This window comes from Nesoenas mayeri, assembly GCF_963082525.1.
Source record: "Nesoenas mayeri genome assembly, chromosome: 20".
Classification (NCBI taxonomy): Eukaryota; Metazoa; Chordata; class Aves; order Columbiformes; family Columbidae; genus Nesoenas; species Nesoenas mayeri.
Window position 1 is genome coordinate 4,716,656 of NC_137569.1, and position 24,929 is coordinate 4,741,584.

A 24,929-nucleotide genomic window follows, 5' to 3' on the forward strand; every position below is an offset into this window, starting at 1 on the left:
GGAGCCAGAACCCAGGGTGATGGGAAAGCGCATTAAGAGTAATCCAGCAAAGTGGCTTAACCATTAATGGGTCCCCGCTCCATGCGTCAGGTCCAGTCCTGCTCTCCTAGTTTATTGCCTCTTACTCTAGTTCTTTTTCATTTGGCTGAGGAAATGGAAATCTCACACAGGAAGTTCTGGGCCTCATTTTGTGGAGATGGAGTCTGTTTTCTGTTTGTCGGCTGCTCGGTGTGGGACCGCTGCCTGCTCATGTGAACTGCTGCCCATCTTTGGGCAGGAACTCAAACTGGGATCTGTCACGTGAAAGCGCCTGCACCAATCCCCCCCTTCCTCTTGTGTTGGGAGCCGCTGAGCCCTTGGCGACGGGCAGCCTCGAGATGGAATTTCTGATCGGGTTTGCACAGCCAGGGCTCGGCGCCTTCCACGGGACGAGCTGCCTCCCGCTCCTGCGGGGCCGCGTCCCCCCGGAGCTGCCGGAGCAGGTGCCGGCGGCTCCCGCTCGCCCGTCAGGGTGGTAGAAGGTGGTGGTGGCCGCCCAGCCTGTGGTCCGTAGCTTTTTGGGGAGCAGGGAGTGTGGGTTGGGAGGTTTTGCTCTGCAAGGTCTGCCGAGTGGAGGAATGAGGGACTTCAGCTTGTAGCAGGAGCCCAATGGCTTCCCCACCTTATCTTCTCCATGGAGGGTGGCTGAGCAGCCCCTCTTGTCCCGCCATGCCCATGCTCTGGGCCATGGACAACCTTCCTCATACTGGCTGCCAGCTTCTCCATCCCAGAGCTCTTTGGCTTATCCATAGCGAGGAGATGAGCTGCTCCTCCAGCCCAGATCTCTAGTGTGGACCCAGCATCGCATGGCCAGATGTCGGTGGCCCAGGACGGTGGGATAGCAGCAGCTGAGCTTCCCTGGAGATGTGGGTAGTGAGGAGTAGCAGGGAACTGGCTCCGCTCTTGGGCATGACCTGGGGCTTGCAACACTTTCCCTGGAGGTGGGGAAGGAAGAGGGGAGCACTGGCTTGCTGGTTTGGCTCTACTGACACAAGCTTGGGGGCTGTTCAATAACCAGGTAGAGTAACTGGGTCTCGGGGTTTAGATAGGAGCAGCTTCAAAGAAGTTTTGGAAGTGAGAACCTGAGTCAGAGCAGCAGGTGTGTTGGAGCAAGGGAAGGTTTATGGGCAGGGTGAGCCCAGGAGCGGGGAGAGCATCCGAGAAGCAACTGCAGATGCCAAGTTGCACAACTGAGTAAGGGGCCTGTGTCGTTCCACACATGATCTGTGCCTCACAGTGCCATGAGGTCCCCACCAGTGCCACTGGAGAAGCTGGTTGGACACACTGAAACCACCTCCCAGCACCAAGCAGCCATTGCTGTCGGTGCGCGCAGAAAAGGGATGGTAAAAAAACCCACCCAAAGCACAGAAGCACCGTGCAATGATGCCACAAATGTGCTAAAGCTTCTGGAAAAAACAGGCCCCATACCCACCTGGCAGGCCTTTAGGAGCAAAGGCCTGGCCCAGAGCTTGCATCAAAGTGCAGCTCATCCGGGGCCAGCGCCGCTGCCAGAATGACGGGCTGGGCTCGGGGCCAGCGGGGCAGCTTGTCAAGGCTCCGCCAGAGCCTAAAACCTGGGGCTACATGTCCCGAGGCCTCCGCTCACACCGCATTTGCCATGTTCGCGATCGCTCGTTCTTAGTAAGGGAAGAGAGCTGGGGGGATTTTTGAGAACGTCTAAACTCAGCCCAGCTGTGGCAGTTGGTTTATTGCTTTCAGCTGGTACTTGAACCCAGGTCCTGGTCTTGGAGTCTTTCCCAGGTTTAATCCCCGGAGCTTTCTCTGCAGCTGTATGACACTGTGCTGACCCCGAATGAGGATAGGAAAATAGAAACGGTGCCAAGCCAGAGTCTCTTTTTCATTTGGAGTCTGGCTGTCTGCCCATGACCAGGGTTACATAATGGGAAACATAGCTGGGGCTCTGGAGAGCCCGCGTTTCACCACGCTGCCCAGACCTTCGCGTTCTGATGCTATATATCTTCCTAATTGTAGCTCGGATGCATTTATCACACTGCTGGATTTGAGTCCTTACAATAAAAAAAAAAAAAAGGGAAAAAAAAAAAAAGAAAGCAAGCCCACACCAAATTCCTCAGCTCGCTGCTTTTCCCCCTCGGACAGAGGTGGAGGGAAAGGTGTGAGGGGTGAGCGCTGCCGAAAGCCGACGCGCGGCTGCAGAGTGGGCTCTGTGGAGCGGAGTGGGAGGCTCCGGAGGCTGCGTCTTTGGGGTCCTTTCCTTGGCGAGGGCTTGGGAATGAACCCTGGCTCCTGGCAGGCATCCGCTCCCTAGCTGAGGGCTCAGTGGTTCCAAATTCAAGCTGAATGAGAAGCTACACCTTTCCCCAAGCCCCCGCTCCTCGCTCTGGCGTGTTCATCCAGCTCTCAGCCACATCTGTGTGGTCACCGTGGCTCAGAGGATGCGCTGGGACATGCTTTGAGGCCAGAAGGCCACGGAGAGGTGACGGGCTGCCTGGATCCCTCCCCTGGGGCTGCTCTGTGTATTTGAGAGGTGGGGGGTGTCACAGAATCACAGAATGTCAGGCATTGGAAGGGACCTCAAAAGATCATCTAGTCCAATCCCCCTGCCAGAGCAGGAACACCCAGATGAGGTCCCCTCTACCTATTTGTGAGAGGGGCTCAGTGTCAGTGAATTTTCTGTGGCTCTTTTCTCGGGTGTTTCTAGAACAGAAGCTAAACCTCACCATGGACATCTCTGCTTCAGAGCAGCCGTGTCCTGTAGTTCAGGGATTTTGTGGCTGGACCAGGTCTTCTAGCAGCAGGTGACAGTCACTTCTGCATCTTAAAGTGAATTCAGATGTGCACGTTTCATGGCAGACATTGTGCTGAGGTCTGAATAGGAGGTCGTTTAAAGCAGTTGCATTGCCATATGCATATGCAACTGGGTTGGAGCAGCGTCTTTCAGATCAACTGTCCCCAGAAGTAATTTGTAGAGATTAGGGTGGAAAAGCAGCGTCCTGAGGAGCAGGGTGGATCTCCTAAGGCGGAGATATCAGCAGCAGATGGGGCGCAAGGCGGATCTCCAAGGAGGCTGCTGTCGTTCAAGTGAATCCATCTCCTTTTGGGACATCTGGCTGAGGGGCTGAGATGGGTGAAGAGGGCTGGGCAGGGGAGAGCAAAGCTTCTCTTTACTCTGCTTTGTTGCTGCAATTAATCCACTGCTAAACGAAGTGTGAGAATCGATGAGGAAGCCACTGGCTAGACAGACAAACTGCCGTAGGGCTGACCCTGGCAAATCTGTGCTCCTTCCATGCTGGAGTGAAGGGCCTCTCGGTTTGTGGAGACTGTCTGCAAGCATTTAAAAATGGTTAATTTAAACCAAGTATTAAATTAAATCCAAAAGCTCTGAGCACATTCTAGAGCTTACCTTCCCAGAGAGATCTGCCAGATTGCTCTCATCACATCGCTCTTGCGGAGAAGTGTCACTGAGATGGCAGCTCCCACTGGGACAGATGGACAGAGCCTCGGGCCGGGGTGCCAAGACCTTGCTGGAGTTTGCTGGGGAATAAATGGAAAATGCCTTTTACAGATCTCAGCTTTAATTAGTAGTGCTGGCCCACCAGAGTTTCCCTATCGAGACATCAAAGCGAGGATTCAGAGGTGTCTCGGCGGTGTAAACCTGGCTGAGAATGAAGGTGAAGTTGAGCGAAGCAGGAGCCAAAAGGCTCCGTGGGGAAGGGGGCTGTGGTGAGGCAGGGCTGGCTGGGAGGACACTGCACCTCTCCTGGAGAGAACAGCATCCCTCTGATTCCCAAGGCAGGTTCTCAGGGGGGAAATGGTTTGCAGACACCTGGCTGGCCGAAGAGACGATGTGCAGGGCGGAGTGAGGGAAATCACTGGTGCCACGGGGCAAAGGGGCTGTGACCAGCTCTGAGTCCAGGGCAGGGTTGGTGAATGCCTTTTGGGAAGAGCTCCCCCCACCAACCCCAATTGTTCCTTATAGAGGAGGTGCTTTTAGTTTGGCTTCCCATGGGCTAGAAGAGGAGACCCAGGAGGGGGATGTGGAGCACTTGGTGTGTGCAGGAGCTGGGGTGGGCACTGATGGGTGCCCATCGCCCAGCCCCAGGAGCTCAGGAGCCTGAGGCGTTTGCCATCTGGGCGGCCGGGGAGCACAATGCAGCGCTTCTTCTGCACCGTGCTTTCCGGGTTTGTTCTGCAGCTGTGGAGTTGGACTGTTAGTGTTTAAACAAGCTGGTATTACACAGGAAACGGCCACCTCCACAGGCCCCCGCGGGCTTGTAACATGGGGTCATTGTGCTTGATATTAATCACCAGGCAGCCTGCAGCCCTGCTGAAGATGGTGGCGAGCGCCGGCGCAGCTCCGCGGCCGGCAGGGATCCAGCGAGCATCAGGCTCACTCCCGTGCCCATCTCCCTGCACTGGCCTCAGCTTGCCCCACATTTCGGTGTGTGCCTTTTGCCTTGCAGCGAAGCATCCCCATCATGGGCATCCCTCTTTGGCAGGAGCCATCCCCGGTCTCACCGTGGCCGTGCTCTGCCCCGGGGCTGAGCTCCAGCCCCTGCGCGCTCGGCTGTGCTTGTGTGATGCTCTCAGCATCCTCTGGCCGGGCTGTGTCCTGTCGGCGTGCAGCTGGGCTGCGCTCACACTGACAGCTACATTAAACCTGGAATCCTGAGGCCATAAAAAAGAAATTAACTCTTATTTTTTTTTCCTCTCCTAGTGGAATAAGCAAATGTAAAATGTGTCTGCGGGGAAGTGAATGAACCCCCCGTTCTGAGGAAAGACCTTGCGCTAACCCCCTTCTCACTTCCTCGGTTAAAAGCGCTGGGAGCCTCATCCCTGTACCTGGGGCTGCGTGCCTGGGCTCGATGTCAGTAATTCGGGGCCTCCCTCCACAGAGGGACCCCAAAGCCCTGGCACTGTGCATATGCAGGCACCTGGACCTGCTGTGGCTTTGCAGAGCAGCACTGGTGGGTGACATAAGCCAGAAACACCTGGAGGTGGCCCTAGTGGTGTCCTGGGAAGGGGCAGCAGGGAGAGGGCGCCTGATGGGGCTCCCCAGGGTTGTGCGACCTTCTGGGGCAAGCGCAGGTCCCAGGAGGTGTCCCACTAGGCTGTGTGGTGTCCAAATGAGCCATTAGCCCTCGCTGGCTGTGCTGGTGTATAAATGAGCTTGGTGAGGCCAGTACTGAGAGATTGACTGCACGGGGGGAGCTGCAGCTGAGAGGAAGGCAGAAAACTGTCCAGATTTGCTCTCTGCAGTGCTACCTCTGTGTTGCAGGAGAAAACCAGAGCAGAAACGCCAACACCTTCGTCTTTGTTGGCTTTTTGAAGGCTCTGCAGGGTGTTGCATGTGAGAGGGTGCTGCCAGTGCTGGCGCGGAGCTGCTGGGGGTTGCACTGCAGTGAGATCTTGCTGCCTGGAGAGCCAGCACCGTCTGTGGTTTGACTGAAGGAAGCCCAGGGTAGAAACTTAACACGTCCAGTGCGAATGGCAGATGTGGCGAGGCACTGTGAGGCAGTAGGGAGCTGGGGATGAAGGGGGTAAAGTGACAGGGACTGCTCTCGCACTCGGGGGGGTGAGGGGCTGTCCTAGGGGTCTGGCAGCCATGGTGGGGGAGGAAAGGGGACATTGAGCTGGGTGACTGCAAGGGTGTTAGCAGCTCGGTGACTGTGCACATGGTGCTTTTCTAATATGGGTGCCAAGCTCTGTAGAGGGAGACGGCTCCTGTGCTTCATCTGTGCTTTGCCACCCCTGACCTGCTGTGGATCCCAGTCCTGCCCAGCATCCTACTGCTGCCCTCACCGGTTATCTCCATCCCTTCCCTGCAGCACTCTTTCTTGGGCAACAGAGGCGAGGTCTCAGCGATGCGTTTCTTTCCCTTCTTCTCCGCCCCAGCCCTGTGCACCTGGCTGGCCCAGCTCTCTGGGGTGTCCTCTGCATCAGCACCTGCTCCCAACACCCCTGTGTGCTCCTTCATAGAATCACAGAATAGTTGGGTTGGAAGGGACCTTCAAAGCTCCCCCAGTGCCACCCCTGCCATGAGCAGGGACATCTTCACCAGCTCAGGTTGCTCAGAGCCCCGTCCAGCCTGGCCTGGGATGGTTCATCCACCACCTCTCTGGGCAACCTGGGCCAGGCTCTCACCATCCTCATTGTTCAAAATTTCTTCCTCACATCTAATCCTCCCCTATGGCTTCAGGCATTCTCCTTGATCCTTTCCCCCGCCGATGCCAGCAGAATTTCCACCTCCTCCATCCTGGTATGGTCCCACCAGTGCGATGTGACCGTGCTCAGGCAGCCCAGCCCCGTTGCCAGCAGGGCACTGGGGGGGACTGAGCCTCCCAAGCCCTGCGCATCTCCCATGGGCAGAGCTGCCTTGGAGGTGGCCCAGAGCAGCCCTATCGCATCCGGTGCTTGTCTCTGCAGCCTGGGCCAGAGGATAAACTATCAGAGCTGTGGGGCAGTGGATCATTCCTCTTATTATTTTCTTCTTTTGCAGATAGGGGTCGTGGAAAGTTCAGTTCCTTTTAACCCTCGCAGCTCTGTTTATTTTCCAGCTGGTAGCACAAACGCAGCGTTTCCCATTACATCACAAAGGGCCTCGGACAGATCCCTCCAAAAAAAAAAAGTGTTGCAACTGTTTATTTTTTTCCATATTTAAACATTTCTGACAGCCAGACCTGGCTGAGCCAAGCGATGGAGCTTTGTGAATGAACCCAGCTCCTGGTGTCTGTGCGCAGAGGGTTTTGAAGAACCTCTTCTCTGCAGCGTGCGGGCTGGGGCTGGCGGAGGGACGTGGGCGACTCTGCGTTACATGTGTGCTGATTACGTGCCGGGCTTTGATTAATGGCTCCTCATTCTGCCTGGCTCCCAGGACGCTCTTGAAAACAAGATGTTTCATTTCAGCGTGCTTTTCCTGGTACATTGATTCCCGTAAATAACCGAGCGCAGACTCTGTCCACCTGGAGCGGTTCAAAGAGCAGGGGCCTCCCTCCCGCCAGCCCTGGGCTGGTCACCGCTGCGGCTCCGGTGATGCTGGGGTTGCTCCACGCTTTTCAGTGCCCCAGGGGTATGGGGAGGAGGACCGGCCTTCCTCACTGCCACCAAAAGCAAATCAACCCCAGTTTCCCTTGTTCCCTGCTTTTATTCTGGTATATGCACTAAGAAAACCTCAACGTGAGTGCTTTGAGAAATGAGAGGGGGAAATGTGGTACGAGGCAGCCTGGTCGGTGTGGTGCCCCCATGCTTGTTGCCTGATTCCCCATCGCTGGCCATCCCCAGGGTGTGCTCAGCAGTGGGGACGTGTGACGGGGATGCACGGGGAGCAGTCCAGGGCCTTGTGTTCACACCCGGCACTGCCGCTCCAGCAAGGTGACACACCACAGAGGCAGCTTTGCAGGTCACTCGCAAAGTGTTGAAACCCTGGCCAGAAGCAAAACATGGCTTAACCTCCCTGTGGCTGGGGTTTAACTGAAAACATCTCCTGCTGCAACACGTGATTGTAGCAGAAAATAGCCAGGCTGAGAGGGTGTGCTGGGCTGGAGCCCTCCAGGTGCCTCTTGTACCCCGACAGCAATGCAGGGTCTCAGTCTGTCCTCCCAGCAGGCTTTAAAATTGAGTAAAAAGCAGCATTTCTCCCATCTGGAGTGATCTGGGTGCTGCATGGGGAAGCTGCTCCCCACTCAAGAGCGGGCAGAGCTTGGCAGAGCAGCGGGAAAGGCGAGATCCCAGGATCCATCCCCATCCCGGGGGACAGAGAGGCCGGTGTCGGCGCTTGGGGGCGAGGGTTTTGGAGCCCTCCCGGGTTCGGTGCCAGTGCAGCTGTGGCTGGAGCCCTCCCGGTGGGGTCGGTTCGCCGCGGCGGTGGCGTGCCTTGCCTCGCCTCACCTCTCTGGTATTCGCTGCAGCGTTGCAGGCAACTCCCAGCGCATTCCAGCCCCAAATTGCTCACGTCTCTCCTCGTTCTCCCAGGGTCTCAGTAGATGTGTGGGCGACGCTGGCTGACTTCTGTAACATACTGACCACAGTGAATCAGTCGGAGGTGCCCTTGTACAAGGACCCAGATGACGACCTTGCCCTGCTTAGCCTGGAAGAGGATCGGCTGCTCTCGGGCTTCGTTCCCCTGCTGGTCGCCCCCCAGGAGCCCTGCTACGTGGAGAGGACCTCGGACAAGGTCAGCAGTAGGCCAAACATCCCCCCTTCGATTCCTCCAGACTTTTTATTCTTGGGAAGTTTTCTGTGCAAACGGAACACGATTAAGTCATTGAGAAGGGTGTTAAGGGAAAATATCGACCTTTCAGCCGCTGACATCCAGCTCTGTGTCATGAAAACCCCTCTCGACTTCCTCTGGTGTGTGTGTGCTCGCTGGCATGTTGTATATACGATCATTTCCTCACTTGTTTAAATAGTGCAGCTTGTGTTGGCAGTGCTCTCAGTGCACTCCAAATGGTTTGCATCATGCTTAAAGCACCCTCCCCCTCCCCCCGGCCACAAAACTCTGCCTTAGGAAGGCAGCCAGGACTTTTTTCCTTCTCTAAAGAGGAGAGTGATAAATAGGTGACTAGAGAGAAGCAGACACCATGTGTTAACGTACAAAAGGCTTTTAGGAATATGAAGCATTCCCCACTGCCCTCTCTCTGTTTTCCTTTCTTTGCTCTAGGAGCCCATTCTAGCCTGAACTTTCCTTTGGCTGTTTGTTTTTAGAATAATGAAATCAGTTCCCTTGTTGATGTGGGGTTTTGGGTCTGCTCTCTGCCACCACCTGGCCAGGAGGGACCTGGGGAGCCAGGGGGGCTGCACTTGGAGAGTGTGTCTGAACCTGATGGGGGATGGAAGAGGCACAATGGCATTTGTTTTGCGTGCCCTCCGAGGCACGGCAGGATGAGAGTGGCTCTCAACAGTTTCCTGCTTGGAGGCAGAATCACAGCACCAGAAACGCTGCTCATCTGGGGAAGCCACAGCGTTGCCTTCCCCGAGCGGTTGGTGCTAGGGGAGGAGAAGTGGAGCTGGTTTCTGTGGAGAGGCAGCGTGTGACGGTGGCAGCGTGCCTTCCCGTGTGCCGCTTCTTCTTGACGCGTTCCCAAAATGACGGTGAGAAATTTAGGACCTTTTGTCACAGAGGGACCCAAGAGGTGCAGATTTCTGTTTCACTTCTCTGTCTGCCCTGCCCGTGCTCACAGCGCTGCCCGCGGCAGAGGGGAAACAGGGTCCCAGTAAAACCGAGAGCCCTCCCAGTTTGGGGAAGCACCTCAGTCCAGGAAGTCACTGTGGAAAAACGGATTTTCAAGCTTCTATTTGAACGGGTTAAAATAACAAGCAAGCTGTTGCTGCCCTAAGGTAGCCTGTTCTCCCAGCGTGTGCTGTGGGCTCTCGCGGGGTTCTGCTGGGGACAGTCTCACTGGGACAGTCCCACTGGGGCTCTTTCTCCAGCAGCTCCACCCCAGAGCCCCCAGCAGCCAGGTAGGTGACTGAGCAGCCCGGTTTGGTGCCCCATAACTTGTTGGTGGGGGACGGTATTCCCTGAACTCTGCCTCTTCTAACCACACACCGGTTTATTCGGAGTGCCATCTACCTGCCCTGCCAGGCACTTGCACTCGTGTGTAGAAGAAGAGACATATCTTTGTGCTGTAGCTACACCTGAGCTGTGTTTTCTTGCTGTCTGGCGTCCCTTTAGTTCTGGTGCTTTATAAGCAAATTGTACATGACTGGCGGGAGCTGGTGCCCTGCACAGCACAGCAGCAGCCACCCCACAATCCAGGATTATCGGGCATGGTGGTACCAGCTCAGCTCTGCTGAAACAGCAACACGGATCCCAGAGAGAAGCAGCCAGGCCTGGCTGTGCCCGTCCTCCTTTTCTTTCTTTATTCTTTTTTTTTTTTTACTGCTTCTGTAGGTCTTGTTTGGTTTGAAAGGAGCTGACTTTGGAACCGTGATCCCACCCGGCTGGGGTGTTCGCTCGTGTTTGCGCAGGTCTGATTGTGCATCATTTGTGTTGTCCTGTCTCCTGGGCTCTGCTTTACACACCAAACACATCACACACGGGTAGATGGAGTAGCTCACTGGTACCAGCACTACCCAGGACATGCTGAGCAAAAGCCACAGGTTCCGCAAAGTCTCTTCTCAATCCCATACTGACCAGTGTTCTCATTAATGGTCAAACTGGTGAAACAGCAGGTGTGCGTATTCACTTTGCAGAGGAGACCCAAGAGGGTTTAAGGGGAGGCCAGTGAGACAGAGCAGAGATCTCAAAAGCCTGACTACCAAGAAGGGATTGAAAGAACTAGGGCTTTTTAGTCTAGAGGAAATTCAGGGAAAATGCGGTGAGCTGTTGCAGAGAGGAGGAGAACAAGCTGTTGTCCAGCTGCACGCTGAAAAGCACAGGAAGGAATGGGCACAAATGGCAGCAAAATAGATTAAGGCTAGACTTTAGGAAAGGCTTCATACCTTTGGGTAGTTAAGCACTTGAAAGCAGCCTCCTTGGCAATTCTGCAGAATCTCTTCAGCCGTGGAGATTTTTAAAAGCAGGCTGGATGCCTCTCTCAGGTACAACTCAGGTGGAGGCGAATGCCTTGGAATAGGAGGCAAAATGACCTCTTTGGATGCTTCTACCCCATTTTCTGTGATTCGGTAATGCTGTAGAAAGGGGCTGGAGTGGCAGCTGTGTCATTACAGTCAAAGAATTACCTTGTTGCACAAACCTTCTCCTTCTGCCTTATTAATGAGGTCAATTATTTGACTCCAGAAGTGGGGTGTTGCAGAGGGCAGTGCAGACCAAGCCAGGAAGGTACAACTGAGAGACACGAACCCATGTGCCTTTCACATATGACTATGAGCAAAATACAAAAAGCCACTTTCCTGTAAAGAAGCCCCGAATTCAGCTTAACCACAGGACCTTTGTGTGCGGTCCCCCCGTCCACCATGTGCTCCCTGCCCTCCCTTCAGCGTGCGGAGCCCAGATGAACGTGACTCCTCAGCAGATGCACCTCTGGGCTGTTTGGAGTGGAAGGGGCTGTGTCCATGCTGAGCGTGGTGCCACAAGGGGACCCTGAGCCTCCCGCGTTCCACATCCAGCTGCATTGCACAAACTTTCCCATTTTTTGGGTGCTTCTAGTTGGTTGCCAGTTGGCCGAGCTGCGAGCAGGTGAGAAATGCTGTCTCCGTGCAGCAAGAGCTCTTTTCAGTGCTGATTTTCCACTGCTGTTTAGCAGGAGTTGTTTTTTTGCACCCAGTCTTTCTCTCATGTTCTCAGTCTTGGCCGAGTTTTCAGCCCGTGTTCCTGACTGTTGTTTGCCGAAGAGGCAAAGAAAACGTTCTGCTCTTTGTATGGCACCTGTGAATGTCTGTGAGCTGGGAGCAGGGCTCTGGTGTGCCAGAGTGGCTCTGGGAAGCTCACTGTCACACCTTTCCTATCACTTGCGTGGCTAGGAAGAGACAGTAGGCTTTCTACAGCAAGGATGATATCTCACCTTACTTGCTGATGCTCCAAATCCTTACTCTGTGCTTTTGCACCATAGTGTTTTTAACGAATTTGTAAAATTTTGGAGGAAATGAATCTGTTGAAAGGCAAGACTGGAGAGTATTGGATTTAAAATGGTGTTAGGTTATTGGCTTCACCAGGAGGATGGTTGTTTTGTAAGCTGTATAGGACAAACACTCTGCTTGCCACTTCTTTCTGTTCTCCGCGTCCCATTTAGCAGATGGAGCACAGTATTCAGCCAGAATTTCTCAGCAAGTTTTTGAGCATTTGGCCTGGCTCTTATTTTGAGTGAAAATGTTCTGACTCCATTCGTTGCCATGAAGCCGTGCGTTCGGATTCCTCCTGGAGCCAGTGTGACACTTAGAGCTTCCCATCGTCTCCTGCGCTGTCGCTGAAGCTGTAACCAACAAAAGCTGGCTCGGGGGTGAGCAGAACTTGGTGATGTTTTCCTGGGCGTATGTTGGGCAGATATCCATTGCAGCTTGTGGGATGGAACAACATCGAACGTACCAGTCAACAGCAAACTATGCAGCCTGGTGCCTGAGTTGTCAGACTGGTGTCTGCAGCATTTGCAGCCGAAGGAGATGCTGCCAGGATTGTACCCGAGGAAAGAGCAGGGAACAGCAGCACGGCTGAGTTAAGGATCGGGAACTAAAAATGGTGATAACTGTGGATTCATCAGGTGTTGCTGCTCTGAGGGATTTGTAACAGAAAACACTTGGGTTGTGTTGAGGTTAAAGCAAGTCGTGGTGCATCTGAGCTGTGTGTGGGTCTGGTCTTATGCAGCCCTGGGGCATGTCCTGGGCTCCTCATCTCCTGCTGGACCCTCTTGTCTTGGGAGCGTCCTGCTCCGTGGTGGCGAGGCTGGAAGAGGCCGCGAATCACCGGGCGTGCAGCAGAGCAGGGAGGTCCTTCCCCTCCGTGCAGTCACACGATCGCCCGCATCCCTGCAAGCTCTGCGTGGGCTCGACCCGTGCGTCACCCAAACCTGCGACCGCAACCCACGCGCTGCCCCAGCCAGGGAGACGCGGAGGAGAAAGTGTTAATGTCCCTTCCCACAATAAACCTCTCTGCATGGGGGGTCCTGAAACCTGAGCTTCTCTCTCCTCCCCCAGCCCTGACACACGTTAATAAAAGGTTTTTAAACGCCAATAAAAAGGCAGCAGCCCCAGCTCACCAGGTTCGGGGCCCAGGGTCCTTGGGAAGGCACTTCACAAATGTGTTTTTTGCATTTTCAAGCTTTTGGCTGGTGAATAAGATTGAGGAGAAATACTCCTTCCCCTGATAACAATACAGTGAGACGCAGGATCAGCAGTGTGTGGATTAAAACCAGACGGTGCATGATTAATACATATGCTTATAGGGCTAGTCACTGTGGTTCCCTCCTCTGAAACAGAAAGGCACTTTTTTTTCCCCCTCATGTGCATGCTGGTGTGTGGAGTGGACTGTCTCAGATACTCACCACTCAGCCTCAACCCTGCCTCACCCCAGCAGGCAAATGAAAGCTCTAAAATGCAAGGCTCTGAACAATAACCAGCAATATTTTACAGCCAGGTACCGCGCGACTCCTCCAGCTCCAGGGTGGCCAGTTTGCTTCCCACACTCGGGGCAGTTCTTGTTTCACAAGGACTTGCTTCCTGCTCTTTGCACTCCTCAGCTGTCAGTGCAGATAGCCTAAAATCCAAACTTTGTTCTCCTTAGAAAACACAAATCTTTCCTCTGTGCTGTCCAGCCCAGGTGGACACTCCAAATTTGACCTTCTCTTTAGTTCCTCTGGATCTGCAGAGCTGGTAGCCTTTGAATTAGCTATCTAAGAGCCTTTCAGTGTAGGCTTGGGCTAAAATTAGTCCTGTCTTGTTATTCACTTATTTACAGTATTTCAGTCTCTTTAAAACTTGCCGATATCTCTTGGCAGTGTGTAGTCCTGTCTGATGCTTCTTGGAATGGCCGCCCCAGGAGGAACAGCTCTCGGAGTTCTGTCACACATCTAAGCACCAGGCGTTTGATCCTTTCTGAGACCTGATGGCTCCTGGAATGCCAGGGATGCAATCCACATTGGAGTGGCCACAGTACAGTGATTTTGGGAGGACTTCTTGCAAGGCATTAGAGGAAAGGTAGCAAGACCAGGACTGTGAGAGCACAAACTCTTTGTAAGCAAAGAGAAAACCCCAGTGAGCAAATGTAACTGTTTTCTCAGCATCCTTTCCATATTCCCATTCCATAGCCCTTGAGCATCTCCCTCCAACTGGCAGGCAAACGCGCTCAGCCCATGAGAGCGAGAGCTTCCAGCTTGGAGTTTGATCCAGAGAGGAAAAGGGAAACTGTGAGCAGAGATCGGAGCCCCAAGCAGGAGAGTCCAAGGAGGAGTCATCCTTGAAAAACTCCTTCCATTCCTGCCTGCCTCGGTTTCCAAACAAGCAGTGAAAGATGCTGCCCCGGGCAGCCCTGCTCGGAGCGGGGACTTGGCAGGAGCTGGCAGCCCCGAGGTGGCGAATTTAGAAATGTTTACATTTTCTGACCAGTATCTGAACTCCATCCCAGCCTCGACCTTCCCTTTCATGTGGTGCCTTTGGATTGTAAAAGGCAATTAGGCTAAATTATGGGCCATGTTGGAAGATGATGTCATCGGGTGATGGAGGAGAGGTTGGATTTTATGCCACCGCGAAGGTAGCGGGCAGAACATGGGCTGCTTTGAAGTCCTAGTCCATCCTTGACATTTGTGCTTTGCCTTTGCCAGGTGTCATTAGCACAATGGGAGGTGTCAAACTGGGTCCATGTCCCCAGGTCAGGGTGGCAGAGGAGGGTATATTGATGTGTGTTGTGCTGTTTTAAATATATCTTCACAGAAATGGGCGCAAGTACCATCCTGGTGTCTGCTGCTGCATCTCCTTGGGCTGTGCAGTGCATCTTCCAGAGAGGTGGACTGGTCACTTACTGTTTGGTCTTGGTTTTTAGTTGCTCTTTAAGCTAAGGGTGTTTTGAGCATATTTTTAAAACTACATTTCTCCAGCTGAAGGTGAAGGGAACTCATTACAAACAAGCCCTAGTGCTGCGCGAGGACACTGAATACAGCCCTGGAGAAATCCGCAATGTGGAATAATAGTTCAAGCTCTTAAAAGAGAGGGGGGTGGGTTTAAAAAGAAAAAAAAATACTGCTATAAATCTAGCGAGTGGAATCTGAGGGAAATGATCCCATCTGGAAAACTCCGGCGCTGGTGCTGCTGAAGGCTTAAGGAGCGATGCAGATCGCAAAAAGAAAACCCTGCAGTCTGAGGATGACAGGCTGCTTAATTGATGTCCATCGCCACTGGTACTCTGCCAGTTGATGTTGGCTCCCTTCCAGCGTGCTGCAATTTTGGGACCAGGTGTGAAGCGTTTCTGTTCCGTCTTGTTCCCAAGCACCTACAGAAGCCTCACACATCTCACTCGAGGCTGCAGCCCTGTAGGAAACAGCTGTACAGGTAGAGGTGAAAGGAAATGTCACAGCTGGGCTTGGAGTACTCCCCCGTGCCTTGCCTAGGGCTCTGTCTTGGGGTGAGGGCTGCTCTCCCGCCCCCGTGCTGGGTTTGGGGAGGTGGCCACTGTCACAAGCACACCTGCCTGTCTGTCAGCAAGGGGCTTTGAACATCAGGGAGCTGCTGGGAAGAATGTACAGGTCAGAAACTCCCTTTTTCAAAGAGCGTGTGTCAGTCCTGGAGGTGGGAAACCCAGCCCGGGAGAGCCCCCAGCCCCTGGTGAACTGTGGCCATCTCCTCCGATCCCTTCTCCTTCAGGAAAACACGGGGAAGTTTCCAAGGGAGTAAGAGCAGGTCTAGTAGGAAGCACTCAGCCTTGGTTTTAAAAGGCTGAGAACCCGCAGGAACCAATTTTAATCCCTGTGAAACGCATGCGTTATTTCCAGGCTAAATTTGTTTTGTCTCAGTTTCCACTAACTGAGTTTTGCTGTAGGTTGGGAAGTCCTCCATTGCATCTCTGACCCCAATATATTAATGTGTCCCCTTGTCCCCATCTTTTGATAAGCTGAATAGATGGAGTGAGAGACATGATGGTTTGGATCCCCTGCGCCGTTCTCATGGTGTTTTAGAGCTGTGGCTGCCCAGGCTCCACGTGTTGCTCTGTGAGCTGCTGCACCAGCTTGGAAGGACAAGTGACCAAGTGACCACTGTGCTCTGCTGCTCTTCTCATCCCCATCAGACACTACCAGCATCCCACCACCTTTGCTCCTACAAGGACAACTTTGCATTTAGCTGTGTTAGACAGTGCGTTGTTTGCTCGTGAGTAGGTGACTGAGTGATTTTGAGATTATTTTACTCTGTTGGTGAATTGCTCTCTTCAAAGATTGAGAGGGTAGGAGATGGTGTCTAATCTCCAGGCTTTATCAGTAAAGGTTTTCTTTGTTCAGGTCACTGAAGCTATTGTTAAGCGGCATAAGCCCAAGCAAGCTTCCCCGCGGCCCCGCCAGGACTGCCCTCCTGTTTACGCTGACATTTTAAGACCTCTGTTGACCAGATTTTAATCCACTCTGTATCCTGTGCACTGCAGTCTCTGGGGCATACTGGCTGTTCACATCCTCTCGTCCCAGCCATGCAGAGCGCTCGCGCTGGGGACAGCTGCCTGCCTGACGACACACGGCTGTGGCACCGAGCTGCAGACACAGTGTTGAAAGCAGCAGGAGCTCAGAGCTCTGCAGCCACTTTGCCACAGCCAAGCGTTAACAGATCCCGTAGCCCTGGCCAGGCAGGCGCGATGGTGAGGAGGAACGGACCTCTGGTGAGACCCCACCTGGAGTCCTGCGTCCAGCTCTGGTTCCTCAGCACAGGACAGACATGGACCTGCTGGAGAGGGGCCAGGGGACCCACAGAAATGATCCGAGGCTGGAACAGCTCTGCTGGGAGGACAGGCTGAGAGAGTTGGGGGTTTCAGCTGGAGAAGAAAAGCTCCAAGGAGACCTTATTAGGGCCTTCCTGTACTTAAAAGGGGCCGATAAGGAAGAAGCAGACAGACTTTTTAGCAGGGCCTGTTGTGATAGGACAAGGGATGATGGTTTTAAACTAAAGGAAGGGAGGTTCAGGCCAAACATAAGGAGGAAATATTTTACACTGAGGGTGGTGAAACACTGTCCCAGGTTGGCCAGAGAGGTGGTGGATGAACCATCCCTGGCGACATCCCAGGCCAGGCTGGACGGGGGTCTGAGCAACCTGAGCTGGTGAAGATGTCCCTGCTCGTGGCAGGGGGGGCACTGGGGGAGCTTTGAAGGTCCCTTCTAACCCAAACCATTCTATGATCTAACAGTAGCTCTAGCCAGCCCTCTGCAGAGCTGGGCTCCTGCTGCTTTGCCTCCGTCCTGATGCTGAGAGCTGCTGTGTGGGAACTGCAGTCTCACTACGAGGTGAGGAACCACCTGCCAACGTGTTAAGATCCAGTTACACGTGTTCTCTTAATGAGCCTGTTTGCGAGCGTGAGGGTGGCTTTGTGGTCTGGACATGGCTTGCAGGGAAGTATGAGGTGTTGCCTTCCAGGCAGCCCCATCTCTTGGGGAGGAAGCTGGAAGGAAAGAACCAGCTGTTGGTGGAAACAACCTTCCCTGTTCCTGTGATGCCTCTTTCCTGGCACCCGGAGGGAGCGAGCAGCACCCCGGTGCATGGGGAAGCCGTGGGGAATTTGCTCAAGTGACTCGTGACGTTTCCACCCTTTCCTTCCCTGCCTTCTCCCAGCTTTGGATCCACCTCTACCACTCCTCCAAGCTGGGCTTGGACCGGGTGCTTTAGCCACTGTGTCGGCTCCAAGTGAATCAGCTTGGGCGTGAGCCGTGCACGTGTACCAGCACGTGTGCGGTTCCTCAGCCAGTACTGCACTGTTTGTCTCTGGTGTCAGCAGAAGGCTCTTTTAAATTGTTTTCTCGGAGTGCGATGTGATCATCAGCTCAAGGCACAGCCTGACGGGATAAATCAGCCTCATCCCATGCCTGGTTTCAGGCAGCATTGGATCTTTTCTTGTGGATCAGATTATGCTCGTTGTCGAACGTCCTTGCTTCTGTCATTATCAGTCCAGGTTTATGTAACAAGACAGAAAGCTTATTTGTATTCAGTCTTTTTTTGTCCTAAAAGCTGCCTGCAGAGGTTCAGGATGGACTCTTAAGATACGGGAAATGTCCTCTTCAAGAAACTCACTGTTACCGGAGTCAGCATCAGTGGAGTGACGTAGGAAAGGAGAATCATTCCATGAAGTGTCCTGCTCAGCGTGCGCTGCCTGCGCCCTTGGCTTCCCTTGGGGTTTTTCAGCAGGTAATGGCCTCACTTCTGCCACACCGGCACCCTAATGACACAAAACCTACCACATCTTGGCAAGACATCAGGCACAGATAGTGCAAGGTTCTGGCTATAAAAGAGGTATTCACTAACTTCAGTGTACTCGGAATGACATATTAAGAGTCCAGACCTCGTGGAATTTGCTGATGAGCCTGCAAGAACATTGAAAGGCCTCATTAAATCACCATTAATGCTGGATCCCCTCCCAATGAGCCATCTCTTATTGCTACCCAGAGTAAACCTTGAGGAAATGGAAAGGCTTCTCTGGCTGGCTGAGACAGACTGTGGACATGAAGCATGGCCTCACCTTGGACAATCTTTGTGGTGCTCAAGACTTAATGTGCAGGAGGGCCCTGGGACTCAGGGTTGTGTCTTTGCCTCATGCTTTGCGTGCTGGATCCACTGCTCAGACCTTGCTCTCTGGTACTAAATTCAGTCCTGGTTCTGACTCTTCATCTGTGACCCTGCCTTGGCTTTGGGGTGACCCCGTTTCACAGCACTACTTATATTTTTGTCGTTGACCAAGTGAAATGCTTAAAACATCCCTGCTTGAAGACAAGGACGGCTGTGGTATCCACCAACGCAGCATTTGGAAGGACCTCAGGAAACCTGAAAAAAGACCCAATTAATAACTCCTCATTGTTATCCTGAATAAGAAAGATCCACGTCCTGGGAAGCTGGCCAGAGAAGTGGACTGGGTGGAATGCAGGGAGTGGTCAGCCCAAATAACAGATGGGGATCTACTCTGTCTCTACGGGAGACGGAAGGTGACCTCTGTCATTGAGCTTGGAGTCTGCTCCCCACGTTTCTGCTCCCAGACGGAACTCGCGGTGTTTTTGTGGATGCCGGATCCATCCATGGATACCGGACTGAGTCTGGGTGAGGACGGAGAGCCCAGCTCCTGCTGGGCTGGAGCTGTGACCCTCGGTGTCCTCGTGCTGTCACATCCCAAATCAGAAAGAGAGGACACCACCACCATCTTATTTATTGTTTTCTTTTCTCGCCGTCATTGAAGTCAAAGCACTTCCCAGGCATTAATGAACGTACCTCCACAACACGTTATGACAGAAGGAAAAGCAATTTCCTCGTTGGAGATTGGCAACAGAGGTACGCGAGGCCGAGGGACTGACCCGGGTCCCACAGGAAGCCTCAGCTTCAGGATGAGAACAAACCCCTGATACCCAGCATTTCAGCCCCAGGCCACTCGCCTCCCCGAGGAAAACGAGCGGGTATTAAGTGAGGGTTCACTGGGAAGCGTTAAAATTCTTCCCTAACATATGCCTTGCATGAGTGACGTTACTGCTGCTGGTCTAACTGCATCTGTGGTGGGACACCAAAAATGCTGGATATTTAATCCAGATAACTCAATCAAATTTTTCCCCATAACATATTTGCATATATTTCCTTAAACATAAGGTAAAAGCCATAATTTATTTAAATTAACAACATTTGTCATAATGTTTTGCATACCAGCATTTTACATAAAGCATTTGCTCCACCATATGTAACAAATATTTGTCTATAAGTTTATACTGAATAGAGACAATAATAGTATTTCCATCTAGTGATTTTGTTGATTTATTTTTTTTAAACTTTCCCAAAACTTCACTGTACTTGAGATAGGTAGATGCGTATATAAGCACACATTCTTAGTATGGAGACAAAGATGTTTTCTGAGGTCTGAGAAGCTGTTGCCTGCCTTGTCTGCTGGGTTTGTGAACAACAGAACAGATTTACATTTTGGTTCCTTAAGCATAAATGATGTAACGTGTGTGATAGCATCCATTATTGAAGGAAAGAGATTTTATAGACAGAGAGTTTGTTACATCCTTTTAGCGCTGTGTCTGTTCACCTGATACCTGGTCCATACGCATGTTTCCCATGGAGAAGCGGCCGCGGGGCAGCACTTCAGAGAGCGTCAGGGACGTGACACAGTTGCTGATGTACATTTTTGGAGCCTACCAGCTGCCAGGGATGTGGCACATCCCTTTTGAAGATCACACTTGCACTCTGAAGTCACCTAGATGCTTCTTGAACTTTCACCCTTTGCCAGCTTGCATTGTTAGCTCCCTCTAGTACTGGTAGCTCTTTTAGTTCAGCATCTGTCCCAGTGAACAAAGATTTGATCCGTTTTGATCTGAGCTTTGCAGAAACCTGATGATTAAATGTTCCTATCAGTCTGGTCCAGGGGAGCTGAATCTGCTCAGTAGTTGCCTGTTATCATGGCTGCAGCTTCAACATTTTTAGACACAAGTGTCCTCACCGCCTTCCCTGTGGTCGAGAGCTGCTCTTTAGTGACTACCGTGGCACGGGAAAGGAGAGATCCACAGGTATCAGCGTGGAGGGCACCTCATGTATATGGTACCCGCTAAACATACAAGAGGCTTAATCATATGGGAAATGCCGGGATGATAAAGATAAATCCTTGTAGTCTGGAGAGCTGGAAGGGAGTTGTGTGCATGGATTTGAGTAGGTGGGAACAGGACTGAATACCTGTACAGGTGCGTTGGGTGATTGTATCATTGCAAGTGTATAGTCGGAGCAGTTGTTAAACAGAAGAGTGGGCAAAGACTTGTTCTTTTTGGGGTCTTCTGCCTTTTTGTTCTCAGTAGTTAGGTGAAGGTTGTTCAGCTGCCAGGGTCGCACCTTTAGGTTGCTTGAGGATCCAAAGCTTGGCCTGGCTGATGCCCATGTCATTCCTTCCTCCCCCGGGAGGATCTGAGCATCTTCAGCACTGAACCTGTGGAGAGAGCGGAGTCCTCATCATGGCCCCTCTACTCCACAGCATCTCTGACCATCCTCCCTTTCTCAGGATAAAAAATGCTGCTTTGGAGAACGGTTTATTTAAATGAATTATTTTATGTTTTATGTGGGTTTTTTTCATCTAAAATGAAACATCTTGGCATGGTGAAACGTGAGGACAGGAGAGAATTTGCTGGAACTCATGAGAGGTGTAGCATGTATGTGCTAACAGGTATAATTTCGGTCCTGCCGTGTCACTCCTCATGCAGACAGAAGCACATCAACCATTCCTTGTGGTGATGAAGTTCTCGAATCCTGGATTAGATGGTTTTGGGGCAGTCTGGTGTTGAAGGGGAAGCATTGTTGCCTGTTAACCCTCAGAGATGCGCTACGTGCTGCCATCCTCTCTCGGGCAGCGCTGCCCCTTCCTGCAGGCACTTCGCTCCTCCTGCAGCTCGTGGGTCTCCTGTTCCCTCGGGCAGGATTCCCGCTTTTCAGCTCTTCCCAGATTTCACCTCGGTTTCCCCCTTTTTAATAGGAATGTTTGGCCTCTTGCACTCCGACTCGGGGAGGAGCAGCTTGTTTCTGCAGCTGGCCTGGTGCCAGATGTCATCACTTCAGGCAGTGCCACGCTGCACATCTTCAGCAGTTTGAAATGGAGAGACAGAGGGAGACAGATAAGATCAGCAGCTTTAGGTGATGGCATTGTTTCAAATAAACCATGCATGACCCAAAGCTTCCACTTCAAATGGAGAATGAAATTGCTTCATCGTTTGACAGCTTGCTCCATGAAAGAAATTTATCTTCACTTAATTGCTTTAGATCCCAAGAGGCTGTGTACAGTAATTTCTAGGAGATAATTATATCAAATTAAAAAAATATGTGACTATGCGACTGCTGAGCGTGAATGCAGTGGCCAGAGAGCAGGAAGGAAAGAGGCACCACATCTGAGTGGTGCTCACAGGTTATCGGTTCGTCTCCTCCCCGTGGTCTGCGGACATGGCACGTGAGACCACAGGAGAGTCTGTCTGCCAGGGGCTGGGTGCTCAGCAGGGTGCTTGGAGCTGAAAATCCTGCTCTGATGGAGCTTCCTCAGGATCCTGCCTTCGCTGCCCTGCTCTGAGCTATGGCAGGGGTGTCCGTCGCCTGCCTTGTCACTGTTGGGGACAGCTGGCCTCTCCAGGCAGAGCTTGGCAGTGCCTTTATCCCCACAGTTCTCCTGTGTGGTTGTACAGTAGAGTTGAGGAACAAGAAAGCTTGTTGATTTAAAAACATGTATATTTAGAAGCAGAGTGTAAACTTCCTGCCCAGGCTGAGATTGGATTCTTGACTATGTTTGAGTTTCCAGTTTTCATTTCCTTTGCCCTCATACTTCACATTGTGTATCTCCCAGAGTGTGCCCCAGACTAATCTCTCCTTAACCCTCCCTCGCCCCACATTTTTCTCTCATTATTTGCACATCAGTTCCAGTTCTTCCAGGAAGCGGCATTATCTCCTGGTTGTCACTCGGTGCCATGGCTGAGCCTGGGCTCCTGCAGGTCTCCTCTGTCCCTCTGGAAGTGACCCCAGTGACAGAGCCAAGCTGGGGGCTGCAGCAGGGACAGAACTGCTGGCGGTTGCCATCCCTCAGAAGATGGGCTTTTTCAGCACGGGTTGAAGTCCTGAAGGGACATCACTCTTTGTAGCTGATGGTAAACATCACCGACCACTTCCAGGAGGGGTAAATCGCTCCATCGTCTGAACGTTCTTCTCTTTCTCTCAGTCAGACTGCATGCTCACCTTGACTGTTTCATGTGACAGCTCCTGCCCTGCCATTGCCTTTACAACCCATCTCCTGGGGATTTTGTTCCCCGCCAAGGGCTGTGACAATTTTTGTGTGTGATCCTTCACGGGCTTTGAAATGGTTGTCAACAATCCTGGGCCAGAACTGAGCTCCCCCTCACCCCTGTGATGTGCAGGCTGGTTTTTGAAGTGCGATGCTGCTTCAGCTGTTCCCAGGAAGTCTTCAGGGGAGCCGTGTTTGTACTAAGGAGGTAAAGTCCCTGCATATTTCTGGAGGGGATCTACTCAATGGGCTCTTTGATGTCATCTCAGTTTTTGGACTTAGATCAAGTAAGTCTGAAAAAGAAATGTTTTGGCTTAGCCCAGAACATTTGCACCTGAGCAAGATGACCTGTGGCTGTCGTGGTGTCTAAGGAAGAAATCCACGGCAACCGGTAAAGCTGTGACCCAGAGGCAAGGAGATAGAGGGTTCTGGTCCCAAAAGCTGCCCACTTGGCTCCCAGGATTGTCTCCAGTGGTGAGGTGGGACAGTTATCGCATGTAAAATGTCTCCTCAAGGCAGCCCTCAAACTTACCGCTGTCCTCACATGCTGCTGATGGTTAATCTCACACTGCCCTGAGCGCAGACAAAACCAGCCCTCTGGTCTGAGGTTCTGGTGCCTTAGTCCTGGACTCAGAGGGGAGGAGAGGCTCATGGCAGCGCAATGTGGTTGCCAGAAGTGGGGAGACTCCTCCAGTACGGTGTAGTTGTGTGGGGACACAGCACATAGCTCCGTGACTGCCCTGATGCCCTGTCCTGTAATAATTAGGAACTAAGCAACTAGAAAGTGATGCTCTGCTGACGAGAGCAGGTGGTGAGACATGGTCGGAGGCGAGGGACCAGGCATGGCACTGACCAGCCAGGTCCATAAGCTCCAGCTCTTGGCCCCTGGGGTTCAGACACAGCACCTTCTGCCATTGTGGGTTTTTTCAGTGTTTTCCAAAAAAAGCTCTGCCAGCAGTAGTCACTCTGTGTCCTCTTATCCTTTTCCCTGCTTTCTTGACAGACTTCTTCTCTTACTCCTTTTTGTTGCTGTTAGCAAAGAAAATACCACCTAAAGCCATTTGAAATGGAGTTTCTGCTCTTAATAGTGGCTGCCCTGACAGCCAAAACCAGGAGCCTTGGGGGACGGGCGAGGGGGCTGCAAAGGGGGTGGGCACACGATTGCAGAAACTGGCAGGAGAACGTTTAAGAAGCTGAGAATACGAGGAGCTCTCATCTGGCTTGAAGCTGCTGCTCCCAGCGCAGTCGGCATTTTGTTTCAGAGGCCACGAGTGAAGGAGTTAATGATGATCCCAGATGGCTTCAGTGTTTGCCTCTTGCCACCCCTTCCTGTTCCCCCAGGATCTCAGATGGTGGCGGGAGATGAAGTAAAATTCTAGAGTTTATTGTAAAGTTCATCTCTCGCCCTAAATCATGCTGGAACTTGCATGTGCTGTGTTGGCAGCTTCAAGGGGATGCTACCTGGTAATTAATTAGTTGTCAAGAGACAGCCCAGAGCTTCCAAGTCTTTATATTCTTGCTAATAGAAATTGCTCTGATTACATTTCCCCCCGACTTGGCTGGAGGGCTGAAGAGCAGGAGCTCTGGTCCATGGGCAGCTGGAGCAGGTCCCTTTGCTGGGACTCCTCTCGACGTGCTCGCACACGCTGCCGTGAGCACGAACCCCCGGGGAGCCCAGTCCCGAGCCCTGTCTTTGCCAGTTCTGTTCGTGTTTCTCATCACACCTTTCCCCTGCCTGTGCAGGTGAGCCCTGCAACAATTTCCCTTCAGCATCTCCTCGGGGTCTTCCCTTGGCATCATCGTTCCTGTTGGTCCTTCCCCTGCAGCTGCCGCCCTGGCCTGGATGGAGGTGTTTTACATGTTTTCTTCACAGAGCCCTTTTTCTGGGCTAAGCTTGGAGAAATATTCAGTGTCTGCAGAGATTCCTAGTGTTTCTCTCAACCTCACTTCTGTTTTTTTCCCCCTGTCTTTATCTTTGTGCTTGTGCTGTTAGTTATGAGCAGATTTAGGTTTCTTCTTGCAGAGAGAGGAGTGTGGTTGAGGAGCTGCATGAGAGGTGCCTGGATTTTGGGGTCCTATACGCACAGAACTGGTCTGGAGCTGGGTTATCTAATGGTTTATTAAAGGCTCATTTACATTTTTGTACGCTACTTTGTGCTTTTCCCACCTTTTTGCAGAGATCCTCTGCTAACAACTGATTTCTCCTCTCCCCTTCTCTGGTCCATGTCTGTGTGTCCCCCAGCAACCTGGTTCTGTCTGACGTCTTGAGCAGCTTTGCGCCCATCCAAAATTTGCATCTTTGGAGCTAAACCCCACCATCCATCCAAACTCTCCTCCTTATTGTGCTTCTGTGGCCAGCACCACCATCCTGGGGGGAGCAACGTGTGATGTACCAACTATTTGGGAGACATTGCTCTCCTCCTCCCTCTGCAGCAGGACACACTCATTTTCTGTTGTGTCCCTCAGCAGTGGACTGAAAATCAAACCTTCCTGTGGCTCCAGGAGGCATTTGTCTGGGAAGGAGCTACTGGGGTACTTGCAGGAGGTGACAGTGACCCAG

General features: G+C 52.4%; 1 protein-coding gene across 2 annotated transcripts in view; it reads left to right on the top strand.

Annotated features, from left to right (window-relative positions):
• Window positions 1–24,929, top strand: part of SMG6 (SMG6 nonsense mediated mRNA decay factor) — a 107,987-nt gene that overhangs the window by 52,405 nt on the left and 30,653 nt on the right. For both annotated transcript variants that reach the window (XM_080357239.1, XM_080357240.1), the window contains exon 13: window positions 7,990–8,191. In XM_080357239.1, the coding sequence (XP_080213365.1) occupies window positions 7,990–8,191 (202 nt within the window). The remainder of the gene's footprint in view (window positions 1–7,989; window positions 8,192–24,929) is intronic.